Below are 17,155 nucleotides of genomic sequence, written 5' to 3'. Positions count from 1 at the left end.
CCACACCAACACATTGAAACCAGAGCGCTAACCTAGATCCTCATAGAATTTCCAGATAGGCTCATTGCTGTTTTAGTCTCATTGTGCCATTAATCAACCACCAAAGTTTTGAACCATTCTTTCACCTGCAGTGTAGCACTCATGACCCCCAGTGGCCTTAACAGTGTAGTCAATATTGTCAAATTGTTGGTTATCAGCTTAAAGTTGTTAAAGCTCGTAAACCATTTTATGGTAACACTTATCTAAGAAACCTGGGGAGTGTTTAGTGTTGTGATGGGTTACCAGGTCTGGTCATAGGTTAGCTAAACATTAAGCCTAGGAGGCCTAGTGTTATGGTGGAGGAAGAAGGAGTTACCGTCTCAAATGCTGACATAACAGAGGAATCTTAACGTCCCAATCTGCTGTGTACCTTGCACCTCCACACAACCTCGGGCAGCCAGAAGGACGTCCAGACACAAGGACAGACAGCAGCCATGAGGTACACGACAGGTAAGAGTCTGTTTTTCTACGTCTAGACACAAGGACAAGAGGATATAATGTTCAATGTATACGTTTTGGCGCAAGGCCTTTCTCAAGACCAGTCTCCAAACATTAAGCAGCATGTTATCTGTTTTCTATATCAAGACACAGACATGCTTCTCCAATTCACTAGGCTGGTCTTGCTTTAGAAATCGAACGAGTACACAATATGAGATTTGTATATTCAAATAGCATTGTACATTACAGAAGCCTTGTGAGTGTGTGAGTGTGTTCTAAAGTGTGTTTAGTCATTGGCGATTAAAGGTAGCCTTCTGTGTTGTGTGACAGTGCTACAAAGTAACAAGTTTGATTCTAAAATGAAAATGAAGACTGTATTGTACATTTTTGTGTTTTTTTGGGGGTGAATAATGAATTGTTAACTGCTACCCCCTCAGCATACATGAATATGCTAGCCTACATTGACTGCTGAATCCAAAATAAACATGTTGATAGTCAACAGACAACATGGGCAGTCCTTTCTAGGTCCACCTATAATAGAGAATGAAAAAAGGCAGCATTCCTTTAATAAAAGCCCTGTGATAAAAGCTGTCCGGTCCCTCCACAGCAAGAATAATGACAGTCAGCAGATAGCTGGGAACATGACACTGCAGATATCACCACTAACAACCTGACAGCCTGCACAGACCTCTCCTTGCCAAGAGGTTGAATGTGGGTATGTGTCGTCTCTGTCTGTCTGTCTGTGTGTGTGTGTGTGTGTGTGTGTGTGCGCAACAGTCGAGCAGGAGGGGAAGGGATGAATTCCGTAAACAAATGAGAAATGCTTGTATAAGGACTGGCATGCTGGGGCGTGAGAGTGAGTATCCTCCTCATCCTAATGTTAGTCATTAGGCCAGGTTAGGATATTCATGATGAAAGACGAAGCCAAACCTTAGAATGACGTTACAGTAATAAGTAATGAATGACTTGACTGTGCCTATCAAATGCTATGCTGTGACACGGGTCACAAGTCTTTCTCTCACGATTCATTCATCAAAGTAATCTGTAAGGACATTTACTGTACGGCTCAACATAGAAGAATAGAAGGGCTGGATGCTGGAGAGATGTTAAATCTTTGAGCTAATGATCACCTTTGATTGTGTCCAGACAGGGCCTGGGGAACATACAGTGCCTTCAGAAAGTATTCATACCCCTTGACTTATTCCACATGTTGTTGTGTTACAGGCTGAATACTTTCTGAAGGCATTGGATTTCCTTTGGAGATGAGTAACCTGGATGTTTGGACCAAGGACACACAGCCACAGGGAGAAGGTCATTCCTGGAATCATTACTGCAGAGAAAACAAACTTGAGGGATTTTTCTTTTTTCTGTCATTCTAGGTCTTGAGGATGCAATGGAATTTCCAAGGTAAGTTCTTTTTGTTTGTTTTGATGGCTGTGAATTGGACTAGAGACAATTGTCATAATACAAAATAGGACATTAGCGAATATGTCCTTAACACACATCCTTAAAGCCAATTCATGTTTAAACTTTCACCTTTTTATTTTCCTTACTCAAAGATTCACCTTCAATCCGAAAGAGGGGATCGACAATCCAGCCTTGGTCATCTCAGACGACCCTGGTAAGGTTTGAGAATGAACGCATCCAAAATCATCCATCATTTCCCAACGCATGGAAGATGGTCTGACTAACAGGAGTTCATCAATCATAGTAATCAAGATAAGCCTGACTTCTTTAGGTATCCACACACAATGCCCATGCTATGTCAATGGCAGTGTTTTGTCTTGCCCTCCAGAGCCAGACCCCAGTCCGGTACCCCGCCTGTGCCAGATAAAGTGCAAAGAGGGCCAGAGTTTTGGCTTCAATTTGCGTATGGAGAGGAGCTGCCGGGGCTATGTTGTCCGCCAGGTGGATCCGTGGAGTCCTGCAGCGCTCAGTGGGCTCAGGGACGGGGACCGTGTGCTGGAGGTCAACGAGGACTTTGTCGACAACATGGAGTTCCCCAGGGTGAGAACCAGACGTACCGTTATGCCAGTGGAATCACTGTGCACACGTTTCTTAAAGCTTTGGCACACAGATGTGAGTTCTGTATGTAATGCGGGTCGGCTTCATCACATGTGGGTCAGAACCAGACTTTAAGAGATCTGAGAGAACCTCTTCTCTTACAATGTCTCCGACAGTGTCCTCTGCACATAAAGCTGCCACACACTACATAAACAGGCTCCTGCCCTATGAGCCATTCTGGCTCGGACAAGGCTTACCTACTTGGTCTAAACAGAGTCTTTGTTTCTTAGCTGCAGCATGTTCTTCTTTGATTGACAGGTGGTGCAGAAGATCCAGGCGTGTGGGCTGCAGCTGTTCCTGCTGGTTCTGAAGGGGGAGGAGTATAAGGAGGCGCTGGCCCAGGGACTGGACCTTCAGGCTCTGACCAGGGCTTACCGAGGGGAGACGTGTTCCCGGCCCAGGCTGTGTCACATCACCAGAGACCCTGTCTTAGGTCTGGGAATCAGCATCATCCCCATTGAAGGTAGTTATGAGTTATTCATTCCGTAATCTTTTTTGGCAGATGATTTGCTAAACAGTAGGAAGGAGAGCGGGGGAGACGGGAAGACAGATAAGCGTGGAGTCAAATTTGAGAAATGGCGGACTGTGGAATTGAACCCAGGTTATCAACCTAGGTTGATTTAGGGTTAGTCGAGAGACGGTCGAGAGATGATGCGTTGTTTGCCACTCAATCAAACTCTGGCATCTTTCTCATCTTTTCAATATCAAAATCTTGTGCAGAGTTAATGTAAATGTTAAGGCCTGTATAGTATGATTATGAGACTGAAAATATTTGGCATTGGCCCTGAGCTGCACCATTGAGAGCATCTTGACTACGCTCTTAGAAAATAGGGTTCCAAAAGGTTTCTTCGGCTATCCCCATAGGAGAACCCTTTTTGGTTCCAGGTAGAACCCTTTTTTGTTCCAGGTAGAACCCTTTTGGGTTCCATGGTGAACCCTCTGTGTAAAGGGTTCTACCTGGAACCAAAAAGGGTTCTCCTATTCTACAACTAGATTGGAGTCCACCTGTGGTAAATTCTATTGATTGGACATCATTTGGAAAGGCACACACCTGTCTATATAAGGTCCCACAGTTGACAGTGCATGTCAGAGCAAAAACGAAACCATGAGGTCGGAATTGTCCGTAGAGATCTGAGGCTGCCACCCCCTGATCTGTTTCACCTGTCTTTGTGCTTGTCTCCACCCCCCTCCAGGTGTCGCCTATCTTCCCCATTATCCCCAGTGTATTTATACCTGTGTTCTCTGTTTGTCTGTTCCCAGTTCGTTTTGTTTGTCAAGCCTACCCGTGTTTTCCCCCTTGCTCCTGTCTGTTTCTAGTTCCTGTTTTCTAGTTTTCCCAGTTTTGACCGTTCTGCCTGCCCTGACCCTAAGCCTGCCTGCTGTTCTGTACCTTGTCACATCACACTGAATTATTGACCTCTGCCTGCTGTAACCCTGAGACTGCCTGCCGTTCTGTACCTTAGGGGACTCTGATCTGGATTACCGACCTTTGCCTGCCTTTGACCTGTCGTTTTGCCTGCCCCCTGTTCTAGTAATAAACTTTTGTTACTTCGACACTGTCTGCATCTGGGTCTTCCCTAAAACGTGATAGTAGGAACTGGCCATGACTGACCCAGCAAACTCGGACCAGTTCCACAACACCATCTCCTCCCAAGGAGCCACCATTGGAAGGCATGAGGAGTTGCTTTGTGGTCTTATGGAAGGGTTCCAGACCTTGGCCGAACGCCATGACCGAGCGTTGAACACATTGCTGGAGCAATTCCACAGACTGTCCGTTAGGCAGCCTTCCATGATGGTAATCTCCCAGCCCCTCAGTAACCTGGCTGTTACCAGCAACGCCTCCCCGGGCCACCCCGGTTTACCGGGAAATCTGCTTACCTCCCCCGGAATGCTTCGATGGAGAGTCGAGCACGTGTCGGGCATTTCTCGCTCAGTGTTCCCTCATCATCGAATTGCAGCCCTCCTTCTTCCCCTCGGCCCGCTCTAAGATAGCGTACCTCGTCACTCTAATGTCTGCGAGGGCTCTCGCCTGGGCAATGGCAGTATGGGAACAACAGGCGGCCGTATGCTTCAGTCTGGAGGAGTTTGTGATGGAGGTAAAGAAAGTTTTCGATGCTCCGTTGTCCGGGAGAGAGGCTGCCTGGAAGTTACTCCAGCTTCGGACTCCCGCAGTGTGGTGGCAGACTATGCGGTGGATTTCTGCACGTTGGCAGCTGAGAGTGCCTGGAACCTGGAAGCACTGTTCGACATGTTCCTGCACAGAGTTTCGGAGGAAGTAAAGGATGAGCTTGCAGCCCGGGAACTACCAACGGATCTTGACTTGCTCATGGCCTTGACCATTCGGATCGATGGGCGACTACGGGAATGAAGAAAGGAGAGGAGAGGAGATTCCACTGCGCCTCCGAGGCATCCTGGAAGTCCCCGACGGCTCCGTTACCGAGAGAACCCAAGGCTACCTGAGTTCCCCCGAGAGTCTCCGAAGTCTGCCGATTCACCTCTTCCCGAGCCAATGCAACTAGGCAGAGCTAGGCTGTCTCCAGCCGAACGGCTATACAGGCTTCACACTAAGAGTTGCCTGTATTGCAGGACTACTGGTAATTTTGTCTCCACCTGTCCACTAAAAGACCAAGCTCACCGGTAGGAGCGAGCACTCTGGTGGGCCATACGGAAAACTTTTACTCTCCCCGTACTCGCACCACCTTTTCATGCCATTTTGCTGCAGCCCCTCTCCATTCCCATGGACGTTAGAGCAGTAAACGGGTGCTCTATAGGCCGGGTTACCCACAATTCCACTCCCATCAACCTACGTGTGTCAGCGAACCACAGCGAGATGATCCAATTTCTGCTCATTAAGTCTCCTCAGGTTCCTGTGGTATTGGGATTCTCTTGGCTCCAGTGACACAATCCCATCATAGACTGGACTGCTTGTGCCATGCTCAATGCCTGAAGTCAGCGCAGCCTGCCCCGGGAAGTCTTTCTGGGGGCTTGGAAGTTGTTCCTGACCTCTCCGCCATTCCCGCGGAGTACCAGGACCTCCGGGAGGTGTTCAGTAAGGCTCGGCCATTTTACTTCCACCGCACCGACCCTATGCATGTGGGATTGACCTTCTCCCAGGCACCACTCCGCCCCGAGGACGGAGACCAAGGCTATGGAGACATACATTGAGGATTCCCTAGCTGCAGGGTTCATCTGTCCTTCTGCCTCCCCCACCGTTGCAGGGTTCTTCTTTGTGGAGAAGAAGGACAAAACCCGGCGCCCGTGCATTGACTACCGGGGCCTCAACGACATCACGGTGAAGAACCACTACCTGCTACCACTCATCTCCTCGGCTTTCAAAGCCTCTCCAGGGGGCCACCATGTTCTCCAAGCTGGACCTATGGAACACCTACCACCTGGTGCGGATACGGGAAGGGGATGAGTGGAAGACTGCCTTCAACACAACCAGTGGTCACTATGAGTATCTGCTCATGCATTTTGGCCTTACCAATGCCCCAGCTGTGTTCCAGGCTCTGGTTAACCCCTGTGCGGCCGGGACGGACATCCAGCGAACAATCCTATCGCCATTAGCATAACAAAATGTAATAATTTTTTTTTTCCATTTTTTTTCTTCAAATTATATCGTTTTATAGATACACCTCTCCTGAATCGAACCACGTGGTCCAATTTCAAAAAGGCTTTACAGCAAAAGCAAAACATTAGATTATGTTAGAGGAGTATATCGTAAAAGTAGCCACATAGCCATTTTCCGACCAACCACATGCATCACAAATAACCAAAAAACAGCTAAATGCAGCACTAACCTTTTACAAACTTCATCAGATGACACACCTAGGACATCATGTTACACAATGCATGCATTCTTTTGTTCGATAAAGTTCATATTTAGATATAAAAACAGCATTTTACATCGGCACGTAACGTTGACTAACTATTTTCCCTCAAATGCATCCGGTGAAACAGTGCTACAATTTACTCAATTACTGTTCAAAAACATTTTTAAAATGTAATATTGTCATTCTAAGATTTATAGATGAATATCTCTTGAAAGCACCTGTAATACCAGATTTAAAAATAACTTTACTGGGTAATCACACTTTGCGATAAAAGGGGATGCGATACTCAGAAAATTACCTAGTAAATACAGGTCTCCGCCATCTTGGAACAATCGCATATCACATCTAGTCTTGTATACTATTGTCAATAATCCCTTACCTTTGGTTGTCTTCATCAGAAAGCACTTCCAGGAATCCCAGGTCCACAACAAATGTATTTTCGTTCAAAAAAGTTCATCCTTTATGTTCAATTAGCTTGTTGTTGTTCACGCGTCTGAAGGCTGATCCAAATGCTCCGTCGGGCGCGGGACAGCTATTTCGACAAAAAGCATTTTTTTCCCATTTAGGTTCGTTCAAACATGTCAAACGTTGTATAACATAAATCTTCAGGGCCTGTTTCAACAAGAGAGCCAATAAGATTCGAGGGGGACGATTGTATTGTGTTTCAAAACGTTTCGAAAGGGGAGGGTAGACAGGGCCGCCGGCGTCATAATGGTGATGGCCCTCCTCATGTGACCAATTTCAACAGCGTCTCATTCATTCAGTTTCCACAGTAGAAGGCTCAAATCACTTTGTAAAGACTGGGGACATCTAGTGGAAGCAATAGGAAGTGCTCAATGAACCATAGCTCACGGTGTGATTAATAGGCAAAGATGTGAAGTTGAGTCCACAATTCAGAATTCCACATCCTGTTACGATCGGTCTCGGGGTTTTGACTGCCATATGAGTTCTGTTATACTCACAGACACCATTCAAACAGTTTTAGAAACTGTGGGTGTTTAGGGTGTTTTCTATCCACAAGTATTAATTATATGCATATCCTAGCTTCTGAGTTTGAGTAGGAGGCCGTTTAAAATGGGCACAAATTTTTTCAAAAATCGCTTTAGCGCCCCCTATCCTAGCGGAATGCCAAGAGGTTAAGGATGTTCTCCGCAACATGTTGATCCGGTTCATCTTCGTCTACCTCGACGACTTCCTCATCTTCTCCCGCTCCGGCCAAGAACACGTGCTCCACATCTGACAGGTTCTCCAACGCCTCCTGGAGAACCAGCTTTTTGTGAAAGCAGAGAAGTGAAAATTCCATCACTCCACATCTCCTTCCTGGGTTACATCATCACTGCAGGGAGTGTACAGAGGGAGAGAATTAGAGGGAGCATGCTTAAATTCACACAGGACATCGGGCAAGACAGGAGAAATACTCCAGATATAACAGACTGACCCTAGCCCGCTGACACAAACTACTGCAGCATAAATACTGGAGGCTGAGACAGGAAGGGTCAGGAGGCACTGTGGCCCCATGTGACGATACCCCTGGACAGGGCCAACTAAGCAGGATATAAGCCCACCCACTTTGCCAAAGCACAGCCCCCACACCACCAGAGGGATATCTTCAACCACCAACTTACTACCCTGAAACAAGGCTGAGTATAGCCCACGAAGATCTCCCCCACGGCACAAACCCGAGGGGGCGCCAATCCGGACAGGAAGACACGTCAGTGACTCAACCCACTCAAGTGATGCACCCCTGCTAGGGACGGAATGGAAAAGCACCAGTAAGCCAGTGACTCAGCCCCCGTAATAGGGTTAGAGGCAGAGAATCCCGGTGGAGGGAGGGGAACCGGCTAGGCAGAGAGAGCAAGGGCGGTTCGTCGCTCCAGTGTCTTTCCGTTCACCTTCACACCCCTGGGCCAGACTACTCTCAATCATAGGACCTACTGAAGAGATTAGTCTTCAATAAAGACTTAAAGGTTGAGACCGAGTCTGCATCTCTCACATGGGTAGGCAGACCATTCCATAAAAATGGAGCTCTATAGGAGAAAGCCCTGCCTCCAGCTGTTTGCTTAGAAATTCTAGGGACAATAAGGAGGCCTGCGTCTTGTGACCATAGCCTACATGTAGGTATGCACGGCAGGACCAAATCGGAGGGATAGGTAGGCGCAAGCGCATGTAATGCTTTGTAGGTTAGCAGTAAAACCTTGAAATCAGCCCTAGTCTTAACAGGAAGCCAGCGTAGAGAGGCTAGCACTGGAGTAATATGATCACATTTTTTGGTTCTAGTCAAGATTCTATCAGCTGTGTTTAGCACTAACTGAAGTTTTAATGCTTTATCCGAGTAGCCGGAAACTAGAGCATTGCAGTAGTCTAATGTAGAAGTGACAAAAGCATGGATTAACATTTCAGCATTATTTTTGGACAAAATGTTTCTGATTTTTGCAATGTTACACAGATGGAAAAAAGCTGTCCTTGAAATAGTCTTGATACGTTCGTCAAAAGAGAGATCAGGGTTCAGAGTAACGCTGAGGTTCTACACAGTTTTATTTGAGACAACTGTACAACCATCAGATTAATTGTCAGATCCAACAGAAGATCTCTTTGTTTCTTGGGACCTAGAACAAGCATCTCTGTTTTGTCCAAGTTTAAAAGTAAAACATTTGCCGCCATCCACTTCCTTATGTCTGTAACACAGGCTTCCAGCTAAGGCAATTTTGGGGCTTCACCATGTTTCATCGAAATATACAGCTGTGTATCATCCGCATAGCTGTGAAAGTTAACATTATGTTTCCGAATGACATCCCCAAGAGGTAAAATATATAGTGAAAACAATAGTGGTCCTAAAACGGAACCTTGAGGAACACCAAAATGTACAGTTGATTTGTCAGAGGACAAACTATTCACAGAGACAAACTGATATCTTTCCGACAGATAAGATCTAAACCAGGCCAGAACTTGTCCGTGTAGACCAATTTGGGTTTCCAATCTCTCCAAAAGAATGTGGTGATCGATGGTGTCAAAAGCAGCACTAAGGTCTAGGAGCACGAGGACAGATGCAGAGCCTTGGTCTGACGCCAATTAAAGGTAATTTACCACCTTCAAGTGCAGTCTCAGTGCTATGATGGGGTCTAAAACAAGACTGAAGCATTTCGTATACATTGTCTTCAGGAAGGCAGTGAAGGTTTAGAGACCATTTCTATTTTCATTAATGTCTCAGGAGATATAGGATTAAAAAACTTCAGTGTCTCCCTTGATCCTAGGTCTTGGCATTGTTGTGCAGACTCAGGACAACTGAGCTTTGGAGGAATACGCAGATTTAAAGAGAAGTCCGTAATTTGCTTTCTAAATGATCATGATATTTTCGTGAAAGAAGTTCATGAATTTATCACTGCTGAAGTGAAAGCCATCCTCTCTTGGGGAATGCTCCTTTTTAGTTAGCTTTGCTACAGTATCAAAAATAAAATGTTGGATTGTTCTTATTCTCCTCAATAAAGTTGGAAAAATAGGATGATTGAGCAGCAGTGAGGGCTCTTCGATATCGCACAGTACTGTCTTTCCAAGCTAGTCGGAAGACTTCAAGTTTGGTGGAGCACCATTTCCATTCCAATTTTTTGGAAGCTTGCTTCAGGGCTCTGGTATTTTCTGTATACCAGGGAGCTAGTTTCTTATGACAGTTGTTTTTTTTTTAGGGCTGCGACTGCATCTAGGATATTAAATGTAGTTCCTCAGTTAGGTGGTTAACCGATTTTTGTACTCTGACGTCCTTGGGTAGGTGGAGAGATTCTGGAAGGGCATCTATGAATCTTTGGGTTGTCCGAGAATTTAAAGCACGGCTTTTGATGATCCTTGGTTGAGTTCTTAGCAGATTATTTGTTGCGATTGCAAACATAATAAAATGGTGGTCCGATAGACCAGGATTACGAGGAAAAACATTAAGAACCACAATATTTATTCCACAGGACAAAACTAGGTCCAGAATGTGACTGTGGTAGTGAGTAGGTCCAGAGACATGTTGAACAAAACCCACTGACTGGATGATGGCTCTGAAAGCCTTTTGGAGTGGGTTTGTGGACTTTTCCATGTGAATATTAAAGTCATAAAAAATGTGGATATTATCTGCCATGACAACAAGGTCCGATAGGAATTCAGGGAACTCAGTGAGGAACGCTGTATACGACCCAGGAGGCCTGTAAACAGTAGCTATAAAAAGTGATTGTGTAGGCTGCATAGATTTCATGACTAAAAGCTTTGTAAATTTAAATTTACTATCGTAAATGTTAGCAACACCTCCGCCTTTGCAGGATATGCAGGTATATGGTCACTAGTGTAACCAGGAGGAGAGGCCTCATTTAACATAGTATATTCTTCAGGCTTACGCCATGTTTCAGAGATAATTATTCAATGCCGACACATCTTTCTAGCTGATTTGAACGCTGAAGTTATGTTGCACTTGGTGACCTCTGACTGTTTCATCCTAACATCGTTGGTGCTGACGTGGATAACAATATCACTATACCCTCTACCCTCGCCAGTTTTAGCCTTAGCCAGCACAATTTTCAGATTAGCCTTTACTTCAGTAGCCCTGCACCCTGGTAAACAATGTATGATCGCTGGATTATTATTTTTAAGTCTAATACTGCAGGTAATGGAGTCGCCAATGACTAGGGTTTTCAATTTGTCAGAGCTAATTGTGGGAGGCTTCGGCGGCTCAGACCACGTAACAGGTGGAGGAGAGACCAGAGAAGGCTCAGCCTCTGACTCTGACTCGTTGCTTAATGGGAAGAACCGGTTGAAAGTTTCTGTCGGCTGAATGAGCGACACCGGTTGAGCATTCCGACAGCATTTTCTTCTAGAAGCCATGAGAAAATTGTCCGGCTGCGGGGACCGTGCGAGGGGATTTATACTACTATCTGTACTTATTGGTGGCACAGATGCTGTTTCATCCTTTCCTACACTTAAATGACCCTTGCCAAATGATTGCGTCTGAAGCTGGGCTTGCAGCACGGCTATCCTCACCATAAGCGGATAGTTCTCCTGTATATTATGAGTACAGCAACTGCAATTAGATGGCATAATGTTAATATTACTACTTAGCTTCGGCTAGTGGAAGTCCTGTAGAACCATGTCCAGATAAAGCGTCCGAGGTGAAAAAGTTGAATGAAAAAAGTAGAGTGAGGGGAAAAAATAAAAATATTAAATGGTTATCAAAAATTAGAACGTAAAAACGTAAAGTTGTCAGGTAGCAAAGTAACGTCAGCAATAAAGTAGCAAAATAAACACACAGCAGCACGTAAACAAGTGCATCGGCCCTTTCCCCATCTACAAGGTCATTAGCCCCTCTGCTGTTCGTCTTCTGTTGCCCCGTACCCTCCGTATACATCCAACTTTTCATGTGTCTAGAATCAAACCCATGTCTCACATCCCTTTGTCTCCTGTTCTGCCTGCCCTGACCCTGAGACTGCCTGCCATTCTGTACCGTTTGGACTCTGATCTGGATTACCGACCTCTGCTTGCCCTTGACCTGTCGTTTTGCCCTTGACCTGTCGTACTAGCCCCCTGTTCTAGTAATAAACTTTGGTTACTTCGACACTGTCTGCATCTGGGTCTTCCCTAAAACGTGATAGAGACAGGATTGTGTCGAGGCACAAATCTGGGGAAGGGTACCAAACATTTCTGCAGCATTGAAGGTCCCCAAGAACACAGTGGCCTCCATCATTCTTAAATGGAAGAAGTTTGGAACCACCAAGACTCTTCCTAGAGTTGGCCGCCCGGCCAAACTGAGCAATCGGGGGAGAAGGGCCTTGGTCAGGGAGGTGACCGAGGACCCAATGGCTACTCTGACAGAGCTCCAGAGTTCCTCTGTGGAGATGGGAGAAACTTCCAGAAGGACAACCATCTCTGCAGCACTCCACCAATCAGGCCTTTATGGTAGAGTGGCCAGACGGAAGCCACTTCTCAGTAAAAGGCACATGACAGCCCGCTTGGAATTTGCCAAAAGGCACCTAAAGACTCTCAGACCATGAGAAACAAGATTCTCTGGTCTGATGAAACCAAGATTGAACTCTTTGGCCTGAATGCCAAGCGTCACATATGGAGGAAACCTTAGACCATCCCTACGGTGAAGCATGGTGGTGGCAGAATCATGCTGTGGGGATGTTTTTCAGCGGCAGGGACTGGGAAACTAGTCAGGATCGAGGCAAAGATGAACGGAGCAAAGTACAAAGAGATCCTTGATGAAAACCTGCTCCAGAGCACTCAGGACCACTCAAGACAACACAGGAGTGGCTTCGGGACAAGTCTCTGAATATCCTTGAGTGGCCTAGCCTGAGCCCGGGCTTGAACCTGATCAAACATCTCTGGAGAGACCTGAAAATATCTGTGCAGCAACGCTCCTCATCCAACCTGAGAGAGGTTGAGATGATCTGCAGAGAAGAATGGGAGAAACTCTCCAAATACAGGTGTGCCAAGCTTGTAGTGTCATACCCAAGAAGACTTGAGGCTGTAATAGCTGTCAAAGGTACTGCAACATAATACTGAGTAAAGGGTCTGAATACTTATGTAAATGTAATATATATATATTTTTTTTAATTTAAATTAGCAAAAATGTCTAAACCTGTTTTTTCTTTGTCATTATGGGGTATTGTGTGTAGATTGATGAGTGAAAAAAACAATTTAATCAATTTTAGAATAAGGCTGGAACCTAACAAAATTTGGAAAAAGTCAAGGGGTCTGAATATATTTCTGAAGGCACTGTACATACGCCAACACACACAGAACACACACATGCATATTGACGCCACACACATACTGTACACTCACACATAGACACACTTTCACAAACACTGCTTCTACTTTGTTTATTATCTATCCTTATTGCCCTGTCACTTTTACCCCTACCTACACGAACATAATTACCTCAACTACCTCGTACCCCTGCACATTGACTCGGTACCTTGTACATAGCCTCGTTATTGTTATTTTACATACTTTTTAACTCTGCTTTGTTGGTAAAGAGCTCGTAAGTAAGCATTACACGGTAGAGTCTACACCTATTGTATTCAGCATATGTGACAAATAAGATTTGATTACCGAATAGAGGATCTCTGTGGAGATGTTTGTTTGTGTCTGTTTTTAATCTCTCCAGGTCAGAAGGGTCAATACATGTTGAGCACAGTAAGTGAGGGTCCTGCAACGAGGGCAGGGGTGCGTAGCGGAGATAGACTGGTGTGGATCAACGGTGCCATGGTATCAACGCTCACCCATTCAGCTATCAGTAAAATGGTAAGCATACAGACCCTCCTTCTCGGAACTGCTCTTGGTAAGCAAACTCACATGGCAGATGTGTGTGTGTCTCTGTGTGTGTCTCTGTATGTGTCTTAGTATGTCTCTCTCTGTGTGTGTGTGTGTGTGTGTGTGTGTGTGTGTGTGTGTGTGTGTGTGTGTGTGCACGAGCAAGCATGTCCCTCACTTCTCCCTCAAGTTTATCTCTGTGTACTGCTCAGGTGAAGAAATGTAGCGTCCATGTGACCGTCCTAGTGATCGACAGAGAAAGTGAAGCGAGCTACATCCGACGGAAACTGCCCATCTTGCCTATCATGGCCGGCTCTCACAACCTGCCGCACAGACCCACAACGATGCATCTGGTCCAGGGGTCAGATGGATACGGCTTCTTATTACGACAAGAGAGGTTGACTTCAGGGGGGCGTATTGGTGAGAATGATGCACACATACAGTACACACACATCATCTAACAATACACTTTTTTTGCTAGAAACTTCCATTTGTCGTAAGCATGCATGACCATGTTACAAGCACCTACTATGACCACCTTATAATATCTTATTATCATCTCTCAGTGATCCTAACTAAATAAGTCATTTTAAGTCCGTAGAAAATGTACTGCACAGAAAGACATACTACACACATTACAAACCTTGTAATAGGACATTAGAAAGACTCATACATGCTTATAACAAGTAATAAACATTATACCTGCTGGCTGAGCTGAATTGTTTGTTGTTGATTCCAGCTAACCTACTCCGTGAGGTGGATGTGGGGAGTCCAGCAGAAGAGGCTGGTATGCAGGATGGAGACTTGCTGCTGGCGGTCAATGGCCAGCCTTCAGAGTCTATGGAGCATGAGGATATTGTCAGGACAGTGAGGAAGAGTGGCAACCGGGTTAGCCTCACCACCATATCCATACACGGAAGAGACTTCTACACACAGGTGTGTAAGCGGACGGAGGTCATGTGCAGTTTGGAAATTAGGAGTTATGCGAGTTCTGGTGTTCGAATATTGATCCTGTAGTTAGTAGGATCCTGGATTTTATTTTATTTAACCTCACGAGGAAATTACAGTAAGATGATGATTATGTTAAGATGTTGCTGAGATCAATGCTGACACCAAATACAAGATTGTCTAAGAATTATGTCAACTAAAAATACCTTCCCAGTCAAAAACAGTCTATTCTGTTCCCTACTGCAGTTGGGTCTATCTCCCCTGCTATTCCATGAGGACAGTCTGCCAGAAGGAGAGAGGATGAGGAAGACACAGTCCCCTTGCACTGAGATTCAGGATGGGCTGAGTAAGAACGAGCATGGCTCACTTCCTTGTCCAAGACTCTGTGTCCTCGAGAGAGAAGAATCAGGCTTTGGGTTTAATCTGGGCTGTGTTCAACATGAGCCAGGAACTTTCATAGGCCAGGTATTCCTTCGAACGTCAACAACATAACACCCTTATCATCTATCTCTCGCTCATTTATTTGTTGTAATCTCTATCATTATGTTTCCTGACATAAATAGGCTATTTGAAACATCCCCAATCATAGTTGTGCTAATGAGTAACAGCTATCATCAATCAAAAGTTTCCGATATTGATCTGCTGTGTTGTTTTCTACATGCATTGCTATAATGAGGAAGGCAGGTGTTAAGATGGTTTGTATGAGAAATGAGTGGCACGGTTACAGTTTTCTTTTGTCCTCCAGGTGGTGGTAAAGGGCTCAGGACATAGGGCTGGACTGTGGGAAGGGGATGTAGTTGTGGAGGTGAATGGCCAGAATGTAGAGAATGAGTACTTTGAGGACGTTGTGATGCTGATAAAGAAGAGCGAGATGTCTTTGAAATTACTGGTTGTGGAGAGGTCAGGGTATGAGAGACTCAAACATAGTGGGCTTCCAATCACTCCTGGAGTCATACTCCACAGCACTCAGGTGAGGAACACTCACACGCATGCACACACACACACACACACACACACACACACACACACACACACACACACACACACAGATACAAATATTAATACGACAGATTGAGGTAAATAATACTTATTCATCTAATACGTTGCAGGTTTCAGAGAAAACGAATGATGCTTTCTTGTGATGGAATGCTGAGAAGTGACCCAAGTCGTTATGAAGACAACATTAGGCATCACACCTAACAGAGGATCTGGCACTGGCACAGCATCAACAAAAAACAGCTGCAGGATGAAATCAATGAAGCTATTCCCTCTACTTCTAAATGCAACCTGAAAGAGAAGGGCTGAAATAGATGCATGGCCTGCGCTGTGTCCTAAATGGCATCATATTCCCTATATAGTGCACTACTTTTGACCAGGGCCCTATGGGGGGGAAAGGGTGCCATTGGGGGCACTACCATGGGGAGTCTGCTTCCATCTGAAATTGAGGATTTAATCCCTTCACTCTACATCTCCCAATCTCACATGTCCTCTTTGTCAGGACTGTGCCAATAGAGCTATGCTATGACCTGCTTCTTGCAAAGGAGGATTTGCAGAGTAGATTGCACACTGATGCAATTATTAATATCTCATGTGTATATGATGGGATAATGAAGTTCAGGTTTATTCTAAGGTGAAATCAGGATAAACAAAATAAAATGGGAAAAACATCAGTGAGGCTCAGTTGAGAATCTATGATCATTATTGTATGTGATGATTCAAGGAGGTGCACAAAGTTTAAAGATCTGTCACCAAGCACTTGACGAGGCATACAATTGCATAAAACTCGTTCAATCTACAGTATATAGCTATGCAATTATAGACAAAATTATGTCTTGTTTATTTTGAGTATTTACATGTTCGTACTTGTACTGTGTTGATCCTTGTTTGTGTCATCAAACAACACAAAATGATAAAACGTCCATTACAAGCTGAATTCTGATGGGTAAAGGTGGAAGGAGATTCAGTGAGTATCTACAGTGCACGCACCAGACCTACTTTAGCCTTTGCAGAATTTCATATTAAAACAAATTCCTAACATGGATTCCTTCGACACCTTTACCATTACACCAAGAGAGGTCTTAACCTCTTGACGAGGTCATGCAATCACTAAGGTCGCACTCATGCATTGAGTGCTATTCAAGCTCACCAGCCTGCCATTTCCTCATCGTCACTATTTCTGCTGCAGTGATCTGAGAAGATATATGGAAACCTACCAAGGAACTTGTCCAGATTTTTTCAGATCAGTGCAAATGAAGGATAACAGAAGAGGAGACAAAGCATCTTTAAACTATGTCGATTCCCCATAGTGTACATCTCAGTACTCAACAATGACCTACATTTTGAGGTTTAGCTTAGGTTAAGTTTACCCTATATTTAGTTGAGGCCTACTTTATCAGTCCAGACAAGGATACGCAGAGAGGAAACCTATTTAGACTATTGAAATAAACCCCTGGATAGTGCAGTAGCTTCGTGGTGAATGACTCAGCGTATGCGAACGTGGACGGGTTTCTTAAGGGAGCATGACAGCAGCAGGAAGCTTGATAGTGAGTTTC

General features: G+C 45.0%; 1 protein-coding gene across 3 annotated transcripts; it reads left to right on the top strand.

Moving 5' to 3' along the window:
- Positions 1–365: 365 nt before the first annotated feature.
- Positions 366–16,273, top strand: nherf4a (NHERF family PDZ scaffold protein 4a). Of its 3 annotated transcripts, none has more exons than XM_029714492.1 (12): positions 387–489; positions 1,085–1,188; positions 1,702–1,884; positions 2,037–2,098; positions 2,273–2,484; positions 2,800–3,004; positions 13,510–13,646; positions 13,868–14,075; positions 14,395–14,591; positions 14,850–15,068; positions 15,349–15,573; positions 15,713–16,273. In XM_029714492.1, exons 3-12 carry the CDS (start codon positions 1,871–1,873, stop codon positions 15,743–15,745), a joined length of 1,512 nt encoding a protein of 503 aa, XP_029570352.1. In that variant the 5' UTR covers positions 387–489; positions 1,085–1,188; positions 1,702–1,870; the 3' UTR covers positions 15,746–16,273. The 3 variants fall into 3 exon arrangements, with proteins under 3 accessions (XP_029570350.1, XP_029570352.1, XP_029570351.1); XM_029714491.1 differs by having other exon boundaries at positions 1,085–1,192; XM_029714490.1 differs by lacking the exon at positions 1,085–1,188 and having other exon boundaries at positions 366–489.
- The last annotated feature ends 882 nt before the right edge of the window (positions 16,274–17,155 follow it).

Source organism: Salmo trutta, chromosome 26 (genome assembly GCF_901001165.1).
Source record: "Salmo trutta chromosome 26, fSalTru1.1, whole genome shotgun sequence".
Lineage (NCBI taxonomy): Eukaryota > Metazoa > Chordata > Actinopteri > Salmoniformes > Salmonidae > Salmo > Salmo trutta.
The sequence above is the reverse complement of the archived record's forward strand: the minus strand, read 5'-3'. Positions and strand labels throughout refer to the sequence as shown.

Excerpts from the sequence above, each read along its gene's own strand:
- nherf4a (XM_029714490.1), top strand. Across the intron at positions 2,099-2,272 it reads GGTCATCTCAGACGACCCTG|AGCCAGACCCCAGTCCGGTA; the intron begins GTAAGGTTTGAG and ends CTTGCCCTCCAG. Across the intron at positions 15,574-15,712 it reads TCATACTCCACAGCACTCAG|GTTTCAGAGAAAACGAATGA; the intron begins GTGAGGAACACT and ends AATACGTTGCAG.